Source organism: Microcaecilia unicolor, chromosome 1 (assembly GCF_901765095.1).
Source record: "Microcaecilia unicolor chromosome 1, aMicUni1.1, whole genome shotgun sequence".
Taxonomy (NCBI): Eukaryota; Metazoa; Chordata; class Amphibia; order Gymnophiona; family Siphonopidae; genus Microcaecilia; species Microcaecilia unicolor.
Window position 1 is genome coordinate 216,740,998 of NC_044031.1, and position 23,029 is coordinate 216,764,026.

General features: G+C 44.1%; 1 protein-coding gene across 1 annotated transcript; it reads left to right on the plus strand.

The window, feature by feature from the left end:
- Window positions 1–359: 359 nt before the first annotated feature.
- SNRPD1 (small nuclear ribonucleoprotein D1 polypeptide) lies at window positions 360–16,684 on the plus strand. The gene is made up of 4 exons (XM_030204323.1): window positions 360–520; window positions 2,071–2,147; window positions 14,596–14,787; window positions 16,348–16,684. Exons 1-4 carry the CDS (start codon window positions 507–509, stop codon window positions 16,422–16,424), a joined length of 360 nt encoding a protein of 119 aa, XP_030060183.1. The 5' UTR covers window positions 360–506; the 3' UTR covers window positions 16,425–16,684.
- Window positions 16,685–23,029: the final 6,345 nt, after the last annotated feature.

The following is a 23,029-nucleotide window of genomic DNA, read 5'->3' on the forward strand; positions in this document are numbered from 1 at the left end:
CCTTAGCCTTTTTTAGTTTAAATATTTTATTGGTTAATGTAAACGTTTTACAAAACAGAACTACATTGTATTTACTGATGATCAAAGAGAACAAGCAGGATATTCTTCTGTAAATAATTAAAGATGTTTTTTATAAAATTGTATTTATATGTGTACAGCTTTTACATCCTTCTATCCCCCACAATCAGGCAAGCAAGCAATAAAAATCAGATCTTAGGCGGTTCTTCTGTTTAAAATCTAACTTCCTTGATCTAGTCCGCCTCTTGTCTGTTTGTTTTAGGAATAAAGTTCTTAAAAAACAAAAAAAAAAAAAAAAAGAACGATGCCATGTGACGCGACGTCACAATCCTTACTTTTCACATCCGGGTCTTCGCCTGCTAGTTATTCAAAGCGAAGTAGATAGAGTGCTGGAGCTGCTTTTGGCTCTTGTCAGCTCAATTTTTTTGTCTTAGATCTTCTTTGTGGGCCGCGGTTTTGGACTTTCCCCCCTTCTATCCGCAGTCAACATGAAGCTTGTCAGGTGTGGAGCCGATTGGGCGCGGGTAAAGGGAGGATGACGGTGGATTTAGGATTGGTTGGTTGCTTGTGGGTGTCTCGCGTTTTCCGATTTTGGCGCTCTGTAGACGGAGCGCGCGAGAGTGGCAACGGCCCTTTCGTCCACCTCAGAACTGTTTATATGTTATATAAGTTCACCATTTGTATAAAGGGGAAGCACACGGCTTGTAGTAGACTACTAGTAACACACACATAGGCAAAAGGGTTTGGGAATGCGTGAGTGATAGCATTATCCGCGGAGACTTGGGCACTGGACCCCACTAGGATGTGTTTTCCCTTTCTCTGAGCTTGTGTAAGGTGACGAGTTGTTCGGCAGGATCAGTATTGAAGCGTTTCCCGTTTGTGGCCAGCGTTAACGATGCTAAATACGATGCTAAATTCTTGTATTGCATGTGAGAATTTAAAGGGCAATCTCTGCGAAAATGCTTTAGTTGTAGCTTAAAGGGGACACAGAGTGTCTGTCTTAACGTTGAAAGGAACCCTGTTCCTCCGCCCATCCAGCCACCCATGGATTTCTGGAGGCTTTCCATTCGTCTGCTCTTGAAATAAATAAAAACAATAAAATTGTATAGTCAAAGGGTAAAAATGCCCCCATATGCAACTATTTTTTCCGTGTATGGGCAGAAGTGAAAAAGTTCAACAATTGTGGCTTTTAAACAAAAGATCTGCATCAGATCAAAAGACCTATTTTGCCCAGTGGTAGGGTCTGAGAGCAAATCTGAAGTACTTTAGTTTCTAGCTGCTCTAGTTGGGATTGTCATGAATTTTAAGTGTTAATCTGATTTTTGTATCTTTCTGTAAACATGTAGCTCTTTTTTTTTTTTTTTTTTTTTGTTCTGTTGCATTTCACAAGCTAAGTAAGCATGAGAAACTGATTGGAAGTGGAGCCTCATTAATACTGAATCAGTTCTCAACCCTTAATGCTTTTGCTATAGAAATCCATAAGACCTAAATTACTGGTGCTTTTGGTTAGCCATCTAGCGCCAATCTTACAAAATCATCTACATTATTTTCTCTCTATTCCGAGTTTATCATTGGTAGCTTTATAATACAGTATTATGTTGTTTAAACTATTAATAAACAAACAAACACTGGGCCTTCAGGAATGAGAAAAATGCAGTCCTTTATGATGAAAACCCGACACGGGCCGTGTTTCGGCGTACAAACACCTGCATCAGGGGTCTAACGTAAAAATACATAAACATATATCATTAAAAATATATCATTAAAAAATATATAATATATAATACAATAATGCAGGACCAACATCAAAATCAAGATGCATATGCATGCTTACATAAACATACATACACATGTACATTTAAAAAAAATCATTTAAAACCAAAACATAATTATCGTGGTTCAAAGAATATAGACCAATCCTATGTACACATACATACACATATACATATAAGAGATAATATAATAAAATATAAAACATCATCATCATGGCCTGAAACTATTAATAAACATTTTCATGTTTAACTGAAAGCAATATTATCTATTGATTTGCAGATTTCTAATGAAATTGAGTCATGAAACTGTGACTGTTGAACTGAAGAATGGAACACAGGTCCACGGAACTATCACGGGTATGTAATTTGAGTCTTGAACTGTACAGCTAATTCAGTTGCTAACCTTCATGTTTCTGCACAAGATTCTGAAGAAATTTAACAAGTAAAAAGGAACTGTGTGTAGGTTGTTTGGCAATATCTGAATATTTTGTGTTTACTGGTATTTTTTGTACCCTGTCAATGGTTATATCTGAACGCTGCACAGTGTGGCATGATTATGCCAGATGTTTTCTCAGATGGATGTTGGAGAGGTAACTGTGACAAGGAAAAGTCCAGAAGTAAAAAAAGAACAAACCCAAATCACATACATGAAACAGTGTATTGTAGGTGGTGCATCAAAAACCATGACTACTCAAATTTCGCAAACACCAAAGCATTGTTATGTAGCTATGCAAAATTGCTTATAGCAGTGGTACCCAAACTTATCAGTTCATAGTGCCCCTAGGCAGTACACTTCTTCTCAGGTCTTCCTGAGTCTTACCTTTGCTGGCAGGGGTGCCCAAGCTTCAAGCTACCTGAGGAACTTGGCAGCATGCTTCGGATGCAGACACTCACACATCCTCAGTTCAGTAACTGTTCACCATAGGATTAGCATACTGCCATGCTGAAGGTGAGGTGACGGGCAACAGGAATTATATATAGCTGCGCTCATTTTACTATATTTAAAATATTAGTCTTCCTTTGCTTTGGAAATAAGTGATAAAGGAGAGGACCCAGAATGGACAAGTTTTTTTTAGGCAGTGTGAGAAAACTAAATGCTGCACTACTCCTTATGCATTTGACAATATGGTTGTGGATCTCCACAATTGCCTGGTTATATGAAATATATCTCTTGTAACACCCTGGAGGGTGTTTTTCTGTGGCTGCTTTTTAGTAGAGATTGTTGATTCCACTTATCCACAACCCTTCCTAACAACCAATTCTTGAGACTGGAGACACTGTATGTTTTAAAATAGATACAAATGGCTTACAATATTCTTTCCAACCCCTCTGTATGTGTGCGCTCTATGTGTGTTGCATTTTTAGGAGGGGTAATTTGGGTTGGTGGTGCAGTCTGAGAGTTGTGTGTGTGTGTGTGTGTGTATATCTATATCTATAAATACAACTCTTTTTTTTTTTTTTGCAGTTGTTAAATTTCACATTTGAGTCACCAGTGAATTAATCCCACATAAATGTTTAGGTCTTTTTACCACCTCTACAAATCTTCATATACCAGTCGCCCAAAAATTGTAGAGATAAAAAGTCCAAAGCTGCCGTTTATGAGAAAGGTACTATCTATTCACTTACCAAGTATTGATACAATTAATATTTTCTCATGGGAGGATAGAACTACTGCATAAATATGCTGGCTGTATCTATCACTCCAACATACTGAACTGAAACAGCTATTTTTATACACTTGTGTTTTTAACAGTGATTTACAACGCTTCAACAAGTTATCTTACCCGGGATCATCTGGTCTTTCAAACCATCTGGTTTTCCTCACCTGCTAAACCACATTACCATCTGAAACTAAACATGACCAAGACTGAGCTTCTCATCTTTCCTCCTAAACCAACCTCTCCTCCCCCATTCTCTATTTCTGTGGATAACATTCTCATCCTTCCTGTCTTATCAGCTCGTAACCTTGGTGTCATCTTCGACTTCTCCCTCTCCTTCTCTGCACATATTCAGCAGACTGCTAAAACCTGTCGTTTCTTTCTCTATAATATCAGCAAAATTTGCCCTTTCCTTTCTGAGCACACTACCAGAACCCTCACCTCTTGCTTAGACTATTGCAACTTGCTTCTTACAGGTCTCCCACTTAGCCATCTCTCTCCTCTTCAATCTGTTCAGAATTCTGCTGCATGACTAATATTCCGCCAGTGTCGTTATGCTCATATTAGCCCTCAAGTCACTTCACTGGCTTCCTAGCCGTTTCTGCATACAGTTCAAACTCCTCTTATTGACCTATAAGTGCATTCACTCTGCAGCTCCTCAGTACCTCTCCACTCTCATCTCTCCCTACATTCCTCCCCGGGAACTCCGTTCACTGGGTAAATCTCTCTTATCTGCACCCTTCTCCTCCACTGCTAACTCCAGACTCCATTCCTTTTATCTTGCTGCACCATATGCCTGGAATAGACTTCCTGAGCCGGTATGTCAAGCTCCATCTCTGGCCGTCTTCAATTCTAAGCTAAAAGCCCACCTTTTTGATGCTGCTTTTAACTCCTAACCCTTATTCACTTTGTTCAGAACCCTTATTTTATTATCCTCACTTTAATATTCCATTATCTCTTGTTTGTTCTGTCTGTCTATCCTAATTAGATTGTAAGCTGTATCGAGCAGGGACTGTCTCTTCATGTTCAAGTGTACAGCGCTGCGTACGTCTAGTAGCGCTTTAGAAATTAGTAGTAGTAGTTTATGCTTCCTCCTTTCCCAGGCCTGTTTGCCCGTAAGGATATCATATCAGATTATAAGTTCCTGGGCCTCACGGTTTATGGCCTTTGCCCTTTGACTGTACTCCAGAGTGCATAACTGTGTGTATTTTCTACAGTAGCTTTTGCGGGTAGGGCAGTTATGGTAGTTTTGTGAGTGGGGGCAGTTAGGGGAGTATTGTTTGGATATGGGGTAAGTTAGGATGGTGGTGGCATTTGCTAGAGGCAGTTAGTAGGGGAGTAATTTTTGGATATGGGTAAGTTGGGATGGTGGTGGCATTTGCGGGAGGTAGTTTTTGAGGTTGGGTAGATTTCCAGAGTGGCAGATGGGTAGTTTTTGTGTTGTAAAGAGATTTTTATATTGCTCCTTTACAGTTTGGGAACTGCAGTAGAAGGTAGTTTTGTGTGTCCATTAGGGCATTCCTTAGTGGGAGTTCTATTAATGTGATCATATAGGTGGGGGTTAGGCCTTGGAGAGTTGTGAAGACCAGTACTAGGATCTTGAAACTTATTCTGGCTTTTGTGGGGAGCCAATGGAGTGCCTGCTGTACGGGAGAGGCTCTTTAATAGCAAGAAGACCTGAAGATCAAGCACACAGTTGTGATTTGGACGGTTTGTAAGTTTTTCAGGTTCAGATCTTTGCAACTTAACATATAAACCATTGCAATAGGCCAGTTGGGTACAGTATAAGAGTTTGAACCAGGAGATGAAAGGTTGTGATAGAGAAGAGGCTTCTGGTTTCTTCTTAGTTTCCATAGTGTTATGACTTTTTTGTGACCGAGGTTATTTTGTTGTGTAGAGTGACTCCAATGACTTTGAGGCTGCTTTCTAGTGGTTTGGCCAACCATGAATGTGTGGTGTGAAATTGAACGGAAGGTGCTTGATTATAGTCAAAAATTTGGTTCTCTGTTTAATTTTAGGCTGAATGTGGAGGCCCAGATCTCTCTTATGTCTAAGCCGGTCTGGATCTTGTCTCATGTTAGGTGACCTGTGAAGGGGAATGTATATTACCACATCTGCATAAATGTGTGACTTTAGCACTGTCTCTTCTAATTTGCTGCTGAGTGGTGCCATTGGATATTGAATAGTGTTGATGACAGTGGGGAACCTTGTGGTACACCACAGCCTGGGGCCCAATGTGGAGAGATGTCATGTACCGATTTGTCATGGTATGATCAGAGTCTGATATTGAGTAAGGTAGAGGAGTATATTGTGATCTACTATGTCAAAGGCACTTGGCATATCAAATTGGAGTGTTCATACTTTCTTTCCTTTGCTAGTCTCTGCTTTGTCAATGGCTAGTGATATTAGAACATATTCCATGCTGTGGTGTGGTCTGAAACCTGAGTGAGAGGGGCGGAGATTGGAGTGCATAGATAATCCATTGTTTGTTGGGTGACTGTCTTCCATGATTTTGACTAGGATTGGAATGGATTCAATCAGTCTAATTTGTTGTGTAGTTCTTGGCCATGCTGTTTTTTTTTTGTTTTTTTTTTTTGGGGGGGGGGGGGGTAGGCATTATGCTCCCTTTTGGTCTCCAGGAAGTGGTCTTCTCATAGTGAATAAGAGATATGTTCAGTTAATGGATCTGTGAACCAGGGAGGAGCATCTCATAAGCAAGCTGGGGCATGCAGTGAGATTTTTGCCTTCTCTCTAAAGGAAGTTTGGACCTCAGAAGGTGACCCCATATTGTGAAAGAGATCCAGGTTCTGTCAGCTCATGCTTCCTCACTAAGTGGTGTCTTGGGGACTAGGTAGCTAGCTCTCTAGTATAGATGTTGGGAGGTCTGATCTAATGTTGGCCACCTTCTATTTAAAATATTGGACTATATCCAAGGCGTTAGGAGGGTCTTCGTTTGTGGTTCCCACAGTTTGAGTGTCAAGGTTGTTTACTAGGCTGTAGGTTTTTTTTTTGTTTTTTTTTATTATTAGTTTTTTAATATATATGTTAGGGAGGCCTGATCTATGTATGCGTCATTGAACTTTAATTTCACTTGTTTGAGGTATTTGTAGGTTCTTATTGCTTGTTTCCATTGGGCTTTGTTTTCAATTGTGTTCTCTTTAATCCACTTGCTTTGTAATTGCCTGTAGTATCTTTTGGTAATCAGTAGCTCTTTATTGAGCCAGGGAGATTGATGAGTGGATTTGGGTTTTTGTTTTGTTTTTTTTAGTTTTTCGGGGGCTATTCATCTAGTGTATCAATGCACTGGAGTAGACTTGCATGGGGACAGAAATTTCACTCATGCCCACTGAATGTACCCCATCCCCACTGGAATATTCTTCATCCCCCATCCATCCCTGCAAGTAATCTCTTTCATTCCCACCTATCCCCTGTGCTAAAGTAACCTGATTTGTGGTAAAATAACTCAACTTAACAGTAGCCCATGTTGATAACACCTCTGTGCTTATGTGGATTTCAATGCTATCAACCATATCCATAACATTTTTTTAGTACTATTATAATTGCTATAGTACAAGGAAAGGATAGGTTGGCTGATCTGGTACTACACTTTGGCAGGAACCCCACAGGACCTCATCATCCCCGCAGGAGTCCCATTGATGTCAACCCTGTTCCCATGCAGCTCTGTACTCTGGAGGAAGTCTGTTATCCTTTTCTAGAATTTGGCGGCTTTTTTCTTGCCTCTTGTGAGAACCTTAGTGGGCTTGGCTTTCATTCTCTTGTTTGTTCCTACTTCTTTCCAGTTTATGGTCTGACCAAGGTACGGGTGTCCAGGTGATATCTGATTATGAATATATTTTTGTGATTCATTAATCTGTGTGAATAGGTCTAGTAGGCGACCCTTGCAATGTGTTGAGATCTTGACTAGTTTGGGGGTATCCCAGGATATCAAGAAATCGAGGACTTCTGAGTATGTAGATCCATCTGGATTATCTAGGTGAATGTTTGTCACCTACTAGCAGCACATTAGAGTGGATTGTACGTGTATTTGAAATGAAGTCACTGAAGCCATCCCTGGCTTTCACCCAGCTGCCAGGTGGTCTATAAAATAGTGTGCAGTAGAGTATATCCTTGAGGGTAGGATTGTTTAGAGTGAAAGCATAGTCACATTTGGAATGACTTGTAAATGATCACTATGCCACCCCCTTTTTTTCATTGACTGTGTCGTGTAGTATTTTGTAGCCCAGAGGGTGTAAGTCATTCAATGTAGGGTCATCCTCTGTGTAGCCAGGTCTGAGATTAGTGCTAGCCCCAGATTTTCTTCTTCCATCAATGCCCCAATGAGTTCCGGTTTGTTGACTACAGAGCAGGCATTTATGTATGTTAATGCAATTGGTATAGAGGAAGTAATGTCATCCATGTTACATTTGGTGGTTATCAACTGCCTTAGTAGACGGGTAGCCAGTGTTAGAACATGGGGTGATTAGGGGTACTCTTCCAGTTAAGCCTAAATTGCCAATTTCTGGTCTGTCGCTAAGGCCAGTACCCTGAGGATGACAGGGTACGGATATGGTATTGTGGCTCATGTGACCACGCTAGTGTGTTGAATGGAAATGTGTGGCTTAGGGGCACATGAAAAAATTATTTAAATGCTAAGCATGCAGTGAACTGAGAAAGTTTAGGAACCACTGCGTTATGTTAAAACTATTGCATGTGAGACTTATGGATCCATTGTAATGCCACAGCCTTTAAAATTGTTTTGAAGATTAAATTAGTGTCCAATGAGAAAATATTTGACATTTTCTCCAAATGTAGTCCCTGTAGTTTTTAAGGCAAGGCATGTGAGAATGGTGATTTCCACTTTATTAGAAGAAGCTTGCTATAGCTCTACATCCTTGGTTTATGTACAGGTTAAGAAGTGGTGTAAAGGAATGGGGCCAAAATGTAAGGGATGACTTTCTCCAGTTGGTTCTCAGTTAAGGATCTTTTGCTGAGTTCTTTGAAAGTTCAAGTAGCAGCATTCTCTTGTTTTAGAGGCTGATTTCAGGGAGGCTCCCCTGACTTCTCATCTTGATGTGTCACAATTTCTACTTGGTGTTTAAGCATCATCTTTCTTCCTTCCAGGCTTTGGTGCCATAACTGTATCTTGGTGTTTTGGGCCTTATAGGCTATTCTAAAATTTCACTGTAAGACTGTTTTTCTAGTGGCTGTCCGACTTGTGCTAGAGTTGGCAGGCTTTTTCTTGCAGGGATCTGTAGCTGCCTTTTCCTGGGGAGCAATTATAATTCAACAGGTTTTATCCTTCCTGCCTAAGGTGGTTTTAGCCTTCCATCTTAACCAGATTATTTTGCATCTAGCCATCTCCAAGTTTGCATGTCAAGGGAAGGATTAGGGACCTTTGTGGGTATATAGAGTCTTTGTGGTATTTGAAAGTAACTGATCCTTTTTTTTTTTTAATTGGATAGGTTGGTTGTCTTATTTAGCAGGCTCCCAAAAGGCTAGGTAGCAAACAAGTCTATCTTGGGAAGGTGGATTAAGGAGATCATAGCTTCAGCTTACTTGTGAAAGGATATGCAGGTTCCAGGTCTAGGACTGCATTCACCAGAGGATTTTTGCAGGGTGGTTTTCTAGTCTTCAGTCATTTTGTAAAGCATTACCCTTTGGATGTTCAGGCCCAGGGCGGATTAGGTCTTTGGCCATGGATCCCCTAGACAGCTGTGGCCTCTACTTGCTTTGTGTCTACTTCCCACTCATCTAGACTGGTTAGCAGGATAAGGAAGGAGAAATTAGAGTTTTCTTTCCTGGAATCCTACACTAGACCAGTGTAGAATCCTACCAAAGAAGTTCTCAGCTGCTGCATAATTATTTATTGCATGTAATATAATTTATAAATACTAGACTTGAATTAGAAAAGCACCTTTAGAAATACTAACATTATTTAATTCTTTTTATCAAGTATTAACAAGAAAATAAGTAATGTAATACAGACCACTAAATAAGGAGATATCCAAGAAAAGAAAAACAATCCCTGATGCTAAGGGAAATTATAAACCAATATTGCTTAGGTAGATAACTAGAGCCATTACAAAGTCCTATACTGCAAGCTGTTGACCACTATTTCCAGTAGTACTTGGCACAAGACCTCTTAGCATTTATTAAAAAAAAAAAAAACTTCAGTTACTCAGGGTAAAAGACATTTTGCAATGAGTAAAAAAAAATATCACACGGCATTTACAAAGGAATAGAAACAGGTGTTAAATTTGTAGAAAGTGTTTCCTATGCTCTTGTGGAATATCTGTTAAATCAGGACTTATCAAAAAATGTTTTATTCCATAATGAGCCCCTGCCTGTGACAAAAGAAAAGTTTCAAAATATGGGTATCATGCCACCTACCCATGTACATAGGCCAAGTCTGCTGCCCAGCCGACCGCATGGGCAGAGTCCATTTGTGCACATTATCCACCTGTAAATGTGGACGAAATGGTCAATGGACCTTCCCCACAACTTGGGGTAAACTTCATCCGGATTCTCACAGGTTCCATAGCAAATCAAACCTCATCCATCAGCGTAAATTCAGAGTTAGTGGTTTGAGCATCAACAGCAAAAAAGAAAAGTGTTCACTGTAATTACTCCATTAGCTCAAACAAATGACAAAAAGGTCTCAGGTTAGGTCTAGGCCTGGCTTTGGCCTGCCTGCCTGCCACCGCCCATATAGCTCTACTTGTGGCTACCAACTCCCACTGGCAGGAAAAACATAACTTGGATTTTCCAAAACAACTTCAAAACAAGGCACCTTGTGGTGGTGGGGGGAAGTAAAGAAAAAAAAAAACAGCAGAGATGAACACCTCCCCACACAGGTAAAACAAGCAAGAGTCCTGTACCTTCTGTCAGCATAGCAGGCTTCAGACTGGGCTCTGGCGTTCTTCTCCTTGGCCTCCTCACAGGGAAACTGAACACTGTTCTCACTTCACTCTTTTATAGGGCAGTAGTCTTCTCCCTTATGCACCTTCCCCCAGCTTGATTGGAGGCCCTACTGATCCATGGATTCTATTGGAAGGCCAGAAGACCTCCCTTGGACTGTCATGTGATTTCCCTGTTCTAGCTGTTTCTCTGGGAATTTGATCTTGTGACTCACATGGCTGGAGAGCTCTGTTTTCCCTTGCAGGACTGAAGTGGTTCTTTAGTTTTGGTCCCCACCTTCACCTTCCTCCCAGGCCGGAGGTTTCTTGTGGGATGGGATATAGACCCCCATCGCAATGGGTTACAATCCTGAGTCGCAAAAAGAGTTGCTTGAGTCAGTTTTGGATTTTTCCAGAAACTTCTTTCAAATTCAGAATATGGACTGCTCCCTGATTAGATTCTTGCAATAAAGTAGGCTAGACTTCGAAGTAATATAGTACGCTTTAGTAGTAGTAGTAATTGGATGTTTAGCCTCCTTGGGTATCAACTAAATTTCTTCAACGCATAAATTGAGGAAGGATTGGATGTTGAGGAAAATTCAGGAAGTGTAAATTCAAATATCTCATAGAATTTTCCATGCTCTCAATCTGTCTTTGTGTAGCTAGTTTATCTTTAAACAGAATAGATTGCACTCTGTGTAACTGTCATCAACCTTTTGAAGTTCCATCCATATTTAGTGTTAGCATTGGAAGTTATCACCACCTTTGTCAAAGATGCAGTAACAGTGTGCAGAGAAGGCGTTCCCAGAGATATTTTCAAGTCTGTCTTAAATGTGTAAGGATTTTCAAGGGCTCTGTATTAGTCATTCTGCACAGCTTGAGGTAATGGGAGATTCCCTCCCAACCTTCCAGAGTGTGGTATACTTACTATTGGACCTGCCATTTTGTTGAACCAGAGCCTGCTCCTCCACTTGTGATAAGTCAGATGTTCCTGTAAACCAGTGTTTCCCAGGTTGATCCTGAAGTACTGCCTTTCCAGTCAGGTTTTCAGGATATTTGCAATTAATATGCATAAGATTGATTTGCATACATTGCCTCCATTTTATACAAATCTCATGCGTATTCATTGTGGATATCCTGAAAACCTGACTGGAAAGGGGGTAATTCAGGACTGACTTGGGAAACACTGCTGTAAGCCAAGAGCTGTCCTCCTCAGAAGCTGTGCCTACTAGCAGCATGGGCTGGTACTTGCTGCTGTTCCAGGGCTCAGAATGACATTGACGCTGTGGCCATGGGAAACAAATATCAACCCAGCAGGAGGAATCAGCTTTGATGGGTAAATGCCTCACTGTTAGTAGTTTGCTGGTAAGAGTTATCAATGTGAGATTCAGCGGGAAAGTCTCTAGACTTCCCCTTTTGCTTTTTCCCCATACCTGAAAGGGGAGCTGCAGAGCAAGATACTCCCATGGCTTTCTTCAGGCTGCTGTCTTGGATCTCTTCCCCCTCTCCCACCTGCTTCCACAAAAGCAATCTTACGCTGTCTCTCCAGGTAATAGGCAGACTCTCTGTAGGAGTCAAGAAGGCTCTAATAATAGGACATTACCAGGGAGGGCTAAAGTTGTTTATATTTTTTTGTGGTGTAAGTTAGCAGGTATTTGTAGCTTTGATATTAGATTACCGGCAGGTAGCTTATAGCAGTACCACTCCATAACAGTGATGTCACTAGGAAAGTTCTAGTGTTCTGTCTCCATCGCTTGCAGTGAAGGGGTGGGGGGGGGGGCATAACCCATCTGGACTGGTCTAGCAAGGTTACAAGACAAGATAATAATCGGGTAAGAACTAATTTCTCCTTGTATAGAACTAATTTCTCCTTGTGTGTGTGTTTTGCTATTTGTGTTGAATTTTGTCACATGATTTTACTGCTCTTAACAATTTTTGTTGAGTGTTAAATAGCCCGATGATGCTATCTGGACACTTTTTTTGAAGAAATGATTAGAAAATAATGCATTTTAATCAAATATTTCAAAAGATCTTTTTCGTTAAAAGCACATTCATAGGCATGTTTTTTTTTACACCAGAGTCTGTAACGCCTCTCCAGTACTAGGTAAGCCACATTGAGTCTACAAATAGGTGGGAAAATGTAATAAATAAATGTTTGTGGCCATTGAGCACATAGCTTGATGTTCTGTGAGCAAATTATACTGTGACACAGATCTTGCTAGTTCCCCACCTTCTTTGTGCATAAAGTAGAAGGAATTGAGCAAGGGGGAAGGGGAATCATTAAAGGGAATGAGAGGGATGTGGTATGTGAGAGGGTATCGTCAGGAGGATGTGTTTGTGGTATCTTCCATCCCCCATCCATCAGCTATATGCCTCCCTTAACTCTTCCAGGTCCCCTCATTTCCTCTGTGATTCCTTTTCCTACCCTTATTCTCGTCTCTTCTCAGGCCCCCTTATTAGAGCCTTTACTTATGCATTTTAATCCTTGATGCAAACAAATTTGTGCTCTCCACTGCCCATCCTGCTTCCCATTCTTTATTCTCATTATTTGTAAAATTTCTATCCCACCTAAAACCTAAGCGGTTTCCAAGAAATACATACACAATAAAAACAAAATATACATCACAATATCTTCATATTTAACAATACTGCTCCGCCATCTGCAAATATCGCCCACCATCCAGTCATTCAAAAGAATTCTGTAACAAAAAATTGTCTTCCATTTTTTTAAACCACCCTTTGTCCTGGCAGCCTAGAATGGTAGGACATCAGATTTCTTCCCAGCTTTTAATCTGATAGACCATACTTGCTTTTGTTTATTTTTTGCCTCTAAAGGTCTTTTGTATCCTGGGCAGCTAGCCCCCTAGTCAGTCCCTAGTTATGATCTTGCTCCTCCTCGTTACCTAATACTAATTTAATTTAAGACATATTCCATCTTTTTACTCCAAGAAGTGTGAAAAAAAAGATTATATTTAAAACAAAAATACATAAGCTTAAGTTTTAACCCACCCCACACTTCACCTTCAAAAAAAGTTCATAAATAATCCAGACATGCCTGAAATATAATAAAAATGTTTTTAAAAATGTTGAAATAAGCTAGGGCTGTATGTTAATTGTGATTAATGCTGCCATTAATATGTTAATCATCAATCACGATTAAAAAATGATTGCAATTCATGATTGACTGCCCTCCCTCACCCACCCACACGCCCAGTCCAGCATATCTTCCTCCTCTCCCGCTTACTTCATTATTTGCTTGCAGTAAATCTTTGCCCTGCAGTGGCAGCCTATTGAAATGCTGCCTCGGCCTGCACCAGGCCTTTCCGTCTTACCCGTCCCGTCCCCTTCTGACACAGCTTCCCGTTTTCAGAAGATGTCGGGTCAGAAGGAAAGACTCAGTGCAGGCTGAGGCAGCATTTCAATATGCTGCCTCTGCAGGGTGAAGATGTACCGCAAGACAAGTAACAAGGTAAACCGAGAGGGAAAGTGCAAGGCAGTCTTGAAGAGATGGGGAGCGAGGTAACATTGGAGGGGAGGCATATTTGAGCGAATGGTGAAGGCCCCCTCCAAGGGTACAGTACCTGTTCAGTGGCAGGTGGGGTAGCTGAAACCCCACCAGCCCAAAAAATCCGCTGTCTTTGAGTTGCACCTTTCCTCCTCATACTGCGTCAGTTGCAAGGAAGTCAGCAGGGCACCTCAGTCACCAACACTTGCACTCCCCAAGCCTGCTCAGTTTGTGCATGAACTGAGCATGCTCGGGGAGTGCCGGCATTGGCAGCTGGAGGCACCCCGACTTCCTCACTCCTGAGGCAGTACAAGGAGGAAGGGGCACACTTTGCCAAAGGTATGATATCTAATGTGGGAGGGGGAGGAAATGTGTGCCTTCCCAGTCAATCTCTGTGGTTCCCCCCCCCCTCCCCCGTGGATGAACAGCTGGCTATGGGCTGACTTTAATCGCAATTAAGAAAATTTTAATTGAAATGTGTAACCTTAAAATAAACCATAGTACATATTTATAGAAATGCTAAGTAGTAGTAGTAATTTTAATATACAAATGAATGCAAGTGTATTTATTTAAAAAACTTACATCATATCCCGTCTAATACTAAGTGGCTTACAATAAAAACATACTATCTGTGGGAAACTAGCTTACCTTTCTAAAAGTCATTGCCTTGGATTGGTGTAGTTTACCATCCTCTATGCTACTTAAATACAGTAGTATACATTTTGTTTGCTTTTTCCTTTCCTCAGGTGTAGATGTCAGTATGAATACTCATCTTAAAGCTGTGAAAATGATCCTGAAGAACAGAGAGCCTGTGCAGCTAGAAACCCTGAGCATTCGAGGAAATAATATTCGGTACTTCATTCTGCCAGACAGCTTGCCTCTTGATACCCTGCTAGTTGATGTTGAGCCCAAAGTGAAATCCAAAAAGAGGGAAGCTGGTAAGTGCAGAACATTGACATTGGACCCTATAAAATAGTTTCAGCACTTCATGGATGTTCTCAAGTCTAGTATAAAGTATAGCACCAACAACTGATGTAGCAAACTGATAGCCAGGACCATTCCAGCTGGGTTTTAACACTCCAGGACTGTTCCAGGAAGGGTTTTAACACTGTATCAGGAGATAGAAAGCAGGGATGGCAAAGTGTGCTGTAGATGAAATCAATAATTCAGGGCCACCTAGTTCAGTTGGAAATATGTGGCCAGATTGTGATGAAGCCTTTCAGTCTAAGGTGGGCTGCCTCGGCCATTTTAGCACACACATGTTTCATGCAAGAATACTCTCCTTTACTGAGAGAAATTGCTAATTTGTTATTTACATAGAACAGAATGGCAGATAAAAACCATATGGCCTATCCAGTCTGCCCATCCATACCAACTACTAATCTCTACAGTCGATTCCTCTTTGCATACTATCTTCAGAGAACCTCGGCTCTCAAAACTGACATACTGGCATTTTATTTACACCAAAACACCCAAGGCCAAATCATTCATAAGTTGTTTCTTTTTTTTTCCCCTCCTCCAAAGAGAAAAGGGACCTCAGGTGCTCATAAATTGGATCTAGATTCCTTTTTAAAATATGAAGTTTGCTCTTGCCACCACTGGTTCTACATTCAAGTTTCTAAGAGGAAGAGATGGGTATAAACATTTCCTCCTCTTTAACATTATCTTAGGAAGCCATACAAAAATAGGATCTTTCTCTTCAGTCTTATCCCCTGTGACTTGTCATGCACCCAAATTTAAGTTGCTGTTTCTGCTCACTGCCTCCATTTTAGGGGGGAATTTACTAAGCTATGGAAAGGTTATTGAGTCCTGCAGTAAATGAATAACAAAACTCTTGGAGTCAACCTCACAAGCTGCATTATTCTGCGCTGAGAGCATTTGGTTGCTAGTGTGCAGCCTGGTGCTCCATGGAAAACCTTAACGGGGAAGGAGTATTAGTGGGGGTGCTTTTGGGGGTAGGGCAGGGAGGGAAATTCTTTTTACTAAAGCTCTGGTCCCTCTAGGAAGGTGCCTGGGAACATCAGTCTGTGTTAATGGCCCTGTATTTCTGGGCAGCAAGAATAACCCCACCTTTGAGCAGGCATTTTTTTTTCCATAAACACAGATTGTGATGTTTACTGCAAGCCACATTATTTGATTTACATACTAATGACCTGCCTTAGCATTAGATTGCCTGCAGTACATTTAACATGTGTTACAGTAATATAATGCATGATAATGCTGTTGAATGTGTGTTAAGGGGCAGATATCACTCATTACTTTCGATGCATGTTAATAGCTACCCCTCAGAAACTGAAAATGAAGGCAGGTAAAGGCCATATGACCTATACAGTCTACCCATCCATACCTCTAGTATCTCTCTTCCTGTTCCTTACAGATCCTATATATTTGTCACAAGCTGTCTTTTAGTGTGGTGGTAGGATATATTCTAATGATATAATTGTAGCTTTTCCCTTGAAACCAGCTCTAGTTTTAATTGTTTGCTTTACTGTGCTTAGTTGCAGGGAGAGGGAGAGGCAGAGGACGGGGAAGAGGCAGAGGTCGTGGTAGAGGAAGAGGAGGGCCCCGGCGATAATTTTTCCTTCAACAGCACAGATGCCAAGACCAGAAGATATGGAATATTTTTTTTTGTACAGGGTTTGTTCAGTTTTTAATAAACATAAGCACGAACAAAATTTCTCTTCAGTTTTGTTAGCTCATATTTGTACTCTCATATTCATACACAGTAGGCAATTCAGGCATTGTTTCTAGTCTATGTTCTAAGAGAGGTGAAATTCCACTGTGAATTTCATACCAGGTTTTTTGTTTATTAAAAAACAATTGCTATACTGCTTACACTTGGGTAATATCTAAGTTGTTTACAGAGCCAATATTTCTAATAAAAGGCACCTTCAACGTTCTGAAGCTGACTCCGTGGCTTCAAGTGAAGGGTTCGTTAGGTTCGTCGCTCTATCACCATCTCTCTTGGCCCCGCCCTTGCGCCTCTGATAGGTCCGCCGTTCTGACGTCCACGACGTCATCAAGGTTTGACGTTGAGGGCGGCGGACCTATCGGAGGCACGAGGGTGGGGCCGAGAGAGATGGTGACAGAGCGATGAACATGAGGAAAAAAAAAACCCTTCACTTCAGCCACTGAGTCAGTTTCACCACGTTGCAGGTGGGTGGCTGGAGGGGAGGGAAAGAGAGGGGGCAACTACCCTGGAATAGGGAGGGAGGAAGAGAGGGGGGGGCAACGACCCTGGAACTGGGAGGGTGGGCGGCCCCTGGAACTTGGAGGGGGGCAAGCCGGACCCAGAAACAGGGAGGGGGGGAAACGACCCTGGAACAGGGTGGGAGGGAGGGAGGGACAGCGGACACTGGAACTTGGAGGGGGGGCGGACCCTGGAACTGGGAGGGGGGCCAGACGGACCCAGAAACTGGGAGGGGGGACCCAGAAACTGGGAGGGAGGGGGAGAGTGGGGGGAAACGACCCTGGAACTGGGTGGGAGGGAGGGACAGCGGACACTGGAACTTGCAGGGGGGCGGACCCTGAAACTGGGAGGGAGGGGGCGTGGCCGGACCCTGAAACTGGGAGGGAGGGGCCCCTGGCACACACTCTCATTCTTACACACACACTCTCGCACACATTCACTCTTGCTCTGTCACACACAATCACACATTCACTTTTTCTGTATCACACATTCACTCACACACACACTCTGTAAAACACACACATTCCGAGGAAAACCTTGCTAGCGCTCGTTTCATTTGTTTCAGAAACGGGCCTTTTTTCCTAGTCTTAAAAGAAAACAAAGTGGAACACCATGAATAGATGGTAAAGGAATTCAGTCCAATGCATACAGGAGTCAGTTCAATCTTTTCACCAAATAATTCTTATTTTCTGAAACAACCTTGTGTTGGCATATAATAAAAACTTTTTCTTATGAAATAGCTGTTCATTTGTAACGATAACATGCATTTTGTTCAAAGCATTCTACTCTTGAATGAAATTTTTGGTATGTACTGTTTTGAGCTAGTGAAAAATTTCATAAAAGGAAGAGGCATTTTTCTGCTTTTGATGGCATATGTTTTCTAACATAATCTACATGGCAGCAACAGATCTTGAAGTGTGGTTAAATTTTCAAGGACTATTTTTTTATGTGTAATACCCTGCAAAACTGATGGAAGAAACTGTACCATAAAGTAAGATCAATGCCTGCAAAGTAGGAGGAAGAGTATATACAGTATGTTCAACTCTCACATGAAAAAAATGTAGTTATTGAATTAATCCATTGATCATTTTTCAGTTGGATTTAACTTTATTAAACTGGTCTGATGACCACACTGAAGACTTGGAACACTCAAACTATAAACAACTTTTACCCTGGTGAATGAGTAATATTTAAAAAAAGCCATGCCAAGGTGGTACCTTAATAAGATGTGGATTATGAGAACTCCGATCCTTAGAAGCTGAACTTTAACTTTTTAACCCATTAGTGCCCAACGTTCCCATATGGGATTTTATTATGAGAACATTGGGCACTAATGGGTTATGGGTTAAAATTATGTTTGCTTTCAGATGCCAAAATGGAGGGGGAGGCAGAGGGCAAATCCTGTAGCTCAGCCTGTAACTTCTCCATGCCAGACTGTAATAACATCTTTTACGGTTTCTACTGCATTGGGCGTTTCTGGGTCAGGGCTGGAAGGACCCCTGGCATGGACAACGAAGCTTTGTTGGGCCCTATGAGACCGCTTCTCACACCCCATAGAGAAAAAAAGCTGACAGTGAAACCTCAAAAGGGCAGCTTGGAGAAGAACAAAAAAAAAAAAAAGTGGAGGTAGAGAGGGCTGATGGGACAGATCAGTCACCTCCTTCTATCACAGGGTACCCTTCGAGTATTGTGACAGGCCCGTCCTGTTTCAGCACCACTGGAGGAGGTGAATTGCACCCCGACAGTTGCGCCTGAGGCCAAAAAAGCAATATGAGTGAGTTCTGCCAATGGGGGACAAAGCAGCAAGTCAGCAGACCATTGTCACCCCCTCTCCACCTTCCACAACGGTGAATGCAGGGCCTGGGAATGTGCACGCAGATTCTAAATTGGCGCCTTCCATTACGTTCTATCCCACTATTCCAGGACAAGTGGGTAGTTATGTCCATTGACCAACAGGTGGAGATAGAAAATCCAGAACTGAGAACTACTACCTAGCCACGTGCTAGCCGCCCAGTTCCTCAGTATCTTCTGTCTCCAGCAGGTGGATGGACATATTTCGTTTTTCTGTGTTCCAGTTGGTTTCTCCTGGTCCGGTTAGTGACTGGTTCCCAGTTGAGTCACACCTGAGGAAATTTAGACATACCTGGTGGTGCTGGGTCCCTCTCTTGCTCCCGCCTGGAGGCTTTCTTCCCTTTATTTCCCTCCTGAGCCTCTCTTGCGGCAGTGTCTGTGCAGCAACCAACAAAAAAAAAAAGAGCCACGTTTCTTCTGGTCGTCTCGGAACGGCTCCAGTCCGGCGGTGTCAGTTCTGGCTGGAGAGGTGAGGAGGTTGGAGCGTTCTGGAGGTGCACACCCTGTTTCAGGATTCAGATGGTGAGTTGGGGATCTGTTAGCGGGCCATGGTAACGGTCGTGCGGTTCCCGCGGCGCACCTTTTTGCTATTAAACACTAGCGCCAAAAGTTAAAAAAAAAAAAAAAGAAGAAGAGGGAGCAAGTTAGCGGACTTCCAGTGCGCTCTTGCGAGTTGGGCCTCTGACCGGGTGTTTTTTGGGCATGGCGGCAGCATGTCTGTCCCCTCTGAGGTGGTGAAGCGCTGCTCCTGTGGGGGTAGACGCTCCTCGGGCCGCTGCACGGTGTGCAGACCAGTATCCCCAAGTGGAGGAGGAGATCCTGGTGGCCTTTCTCTGGGGATAACGGGCCTGGATCAGTGCTCTGGGTCCCCAGGGGGATCTCTTAGCGACTCCTCTATGGCGGAGGCGGGAACTTCGGCCATTTTGTCTTCCACGGTCAGGGAACATGCTCTGCCGGTGGCAGAGAAAGGGGCAGTCACAGCAGGGGGCTTACCTGATCAGGGTATGCCTTTTTCCCCTGAATTTGTCATGTTAATGCACCAGGCATTTTTACTGAAGCAGGGGGGCGCTGCTGTGCCTACTCCGGGGGTCCCGGGGGTGTGGAATCGGACTCAGCCCTTCCTCCTCCCGAGACTTTGGCCTATCCTGTTGGACGATCCTTTGGAGGGTTATTCACCCGTTTCTCCGGGGTCAGACGCGGAGTCCACTTCATTGGGGGGCCCTTCAGTCCTGGAGCCTTTAGAGGAGGGGGGAGCTCCCCTCGGGAGACAGGGATGACCCTCGGGTGCTCCGGCTTTTTCAAAAAGATGAATTGGGTGCGTTGATTTCGGAGTCCTTATCGGCTCTCTCCATATCTGAACCTGGGAGGGATTCTTCAGGATCCCAGCAATCTGGTCCCATGCGGGGGCTTAGGGATCCCTCTAAGGCGTTTCCGATGCATCCAGATATTCAGGATTTAATCTCTACAGAGTGGAATACCCCCGAGGCGGGTCTGCGAGTGGGGAGAGCCATGGCCCGTCTCTACCCTTTGGTTCCAGAGGAAAGGGAGAAGTTGGGCTTTCCTAAGGTGGATTCTTTGGTGACAGCGATCACCAAGAAGACGACCTTGCCTGTGGAAGGTGGGGTGGCCTTAAAGGACCTTCAGGATAGGAAATGGAGCAGGCCCTGAAACAGGCCTTTCAAGTGGCTGCCTTGGGCTTGCAGGCTGCTATTTGCAGTTCCTTTGTGGCCCATGCCTGTCTGCAATGGCATCAAAGGTTGGGGACCAGGAGTAGCTCACGGGCAGCTAGGATGGAGGCAGGTCTCGCTTATCTAGCGGATGCTGTGTACGACATGCGTAGGGCTTCGGCCAAGGGTATGTCGTTAGTGGTCTCTGCAAGGCGACAGTTGTGGCTCTGGGCGTGGTCTGCGTATGCAGCGTCCAAAGCCCGGTTGATCAAGCTGCCCTTTCGGGGGAAGTTACTGTTTGGCGAGGACTTGAGTAATCTGGTGAAAGAGCTCAGCGTCTAGACCTCAGCGGCTGCCTGAGGACCGGCCTAGGTTGTCTGGTCGGCAGTTGTGGTTCTCTCGTCCTCTGTTTCAGGACAGTAAGAAATACAGACCAGGTCGCTCGGCCTTTGGGCAACGGCCTAAGTTTCTGCCCCGTCAGTCATCCTTTCGGGGGGACAGGGAGGGAACCGACAAGTCAGGTCGGACAGGTCCTCCTGCCCGATAGTCGCAATGATAGTGCGTTGGTCCACGCGTTCAGTCTGATAGGGGGACATCTTCAGGCATCCCAGGACGTGTGGGCCTCCATCACCTCAGATCAGTGGGTGCTGGACATCCTGCATGATGGTTACCGGTTAGAATTCTGCCGCCCGGTCGCTCCTCTCTTCTTACAGTCTCCATGTCGAGGTTCTGTCTGAGAGGAAAAAGTCAAGTCCACCGTTCAGGCGTTACTGTCTCTTCAGGCCATTGTTCCTGTGCCGCTCGACGAGCACAGACAGGGTAGGTACTCCCACCTATTTCGTGGTCCCCAAGAAGGGAGGCATGGTCTGGCCCATTCTGGACCTCAAGAAGTGCCAGCAGGTTACGCACTTTCGGATGGAAACCCTCAGGTCCGTCATTGCCTCCGTGCGGGAGGGCGAGTTTCTTACCTCGATCTCAAAGAAGCGTACCTTCATATTCCAATTTGGGGCCTCTCAACAGTTCCTTCGTTTCGCGGTACTGGGTCAGCACTTCCAGTTTCAGGCGTGCCCATTTGGCCTTGCTACGGCCCCACGGACCTTCTCCAAAGTGATGGTAGTGGTGGCAGCCTTCCTCCGGAAGCAGGGTGTTCGAGTGCACCCTTACCTGGACGACTGGCTAATTTGCGCATTGTCCTACCAGGGCAGCTTGGAAGCGACATTCACGTTTGTCAGGCTGCTTCAGTCCTTGGAATGGGTGATCAATTTCGAGAAGAGCTGCCTGATCCCCTCTCAGCGCCTGGAATACTTAGGTGTTCTATTTGATACCCAGCGGGATCGGGTCTTTCTGATCAACCCGCGGCGGGTGAAGCTGGTGAGGCAGGTACGTTCCCTTCTGTTGGCCACCAGGCCACGGGTTTGGGACTACGTTTAGCTTCTAGGGTCCATTACAGCAGCCATGGAGGTAGTCCCTTGGGCGCGAGCTCACATGTGTCAGCTTCAGAGGTCTGTGCTCTCCCGCTGGTCTCTGGTGTCGGAGGCTTACCAAGTCAGACTGCCTTGGACGTTGGAGGCCAGATGGCGCATGAGATGGTGGCTCTGCCCCCAGTCTCTGGCTCGGGGAATGTCCTTTCCCATTCTGTAGTGGGAGGTAGTGACAACGGATGCCAGCCTGTCGGGCTGGGGGGCCCATTTCAGGGGCCATTTAGCTCAGGGTACGTGGTCACCGCAGGAGTCCCGCTGGACCATCAATTTTCTGGAGCTTTGGGTGGTGCGGCTAGCTCTGAATTTGTTTCTCCCGTTCCTGAAGGGGACGGCGGTCCAAGTCTTCTCCGACAATGTGACGACTGTAGCTTATATCAACAGGCAGGGTGGGACCCGAAGCAGCAGTCTGACCAGGAAATCCGGCCTCTTGATGGTCTGGGCGGAGCAGCACCTGTTACCTCTCAGCCGCCACATTGCCGGGGTCCTCAACATAGAAGCCGACTTTCTCAGTCATCATGTTTTGGATCCTGGCGAGTGGGAGCTGTCTGCTGCGGTGTTCCAACTAGTGGTGCGGCGTTGGGGCTTCTTTGCATGGACCTGATGGCCATGAAGGACAATGCCAAGGTTCCACAGTTCTTCAGTCGTCACAGGGAGCAGGATTCGTTAGGTCTGGATGCCCTACTTCAACTGTGGCCGGTAGAGGGAATCCTGTATGTCTTTCTTCCTTGGCAGATGTTAGACTGTCTGCTGAGAAGAGTAGCGGCTCATCGCTGCAGGGTGATTTTGGTGGCTCCAGACTGGCCCAGGTGTCCTTGGTAGGCCGACCTCATCAGTCTTCTGGATGGCCAGCCGCTGCGGCTTCCGCAGGAGAGGGGTCTTCTCCGTTAGGGACCGGTAGCCATGGAAGATACCTTCCACTTTGGTCTTACGGCCTGGCCCTTGAGAGGTCTCATTTGAGGAAGAAGGGCTATTTGGTTATTTCTATCCTGCT

What these genes read in the sequence shown, in the direction of transcription:
- SNRPD1 (XM_030204323.1), top strand. An exon ending in GGTCCACGGAACTATCACGG is followed by an intron (nt 2,148 to 14,595) that starts GTATGTAATTTG and finishes TCCTTTCCTCAG; the next exon opens with GTGTAGATGTCAGTATGAAT. An exon ending in ATCCAAAAAGAGGGAAGCTG is followed by an intron (nt 14,788 to 16,347) that starts GTAAGTGCAGAA and finishes TACTGTGCTTAG; the next exon opens with TTGCAGGGAGAGGGAGAGGC.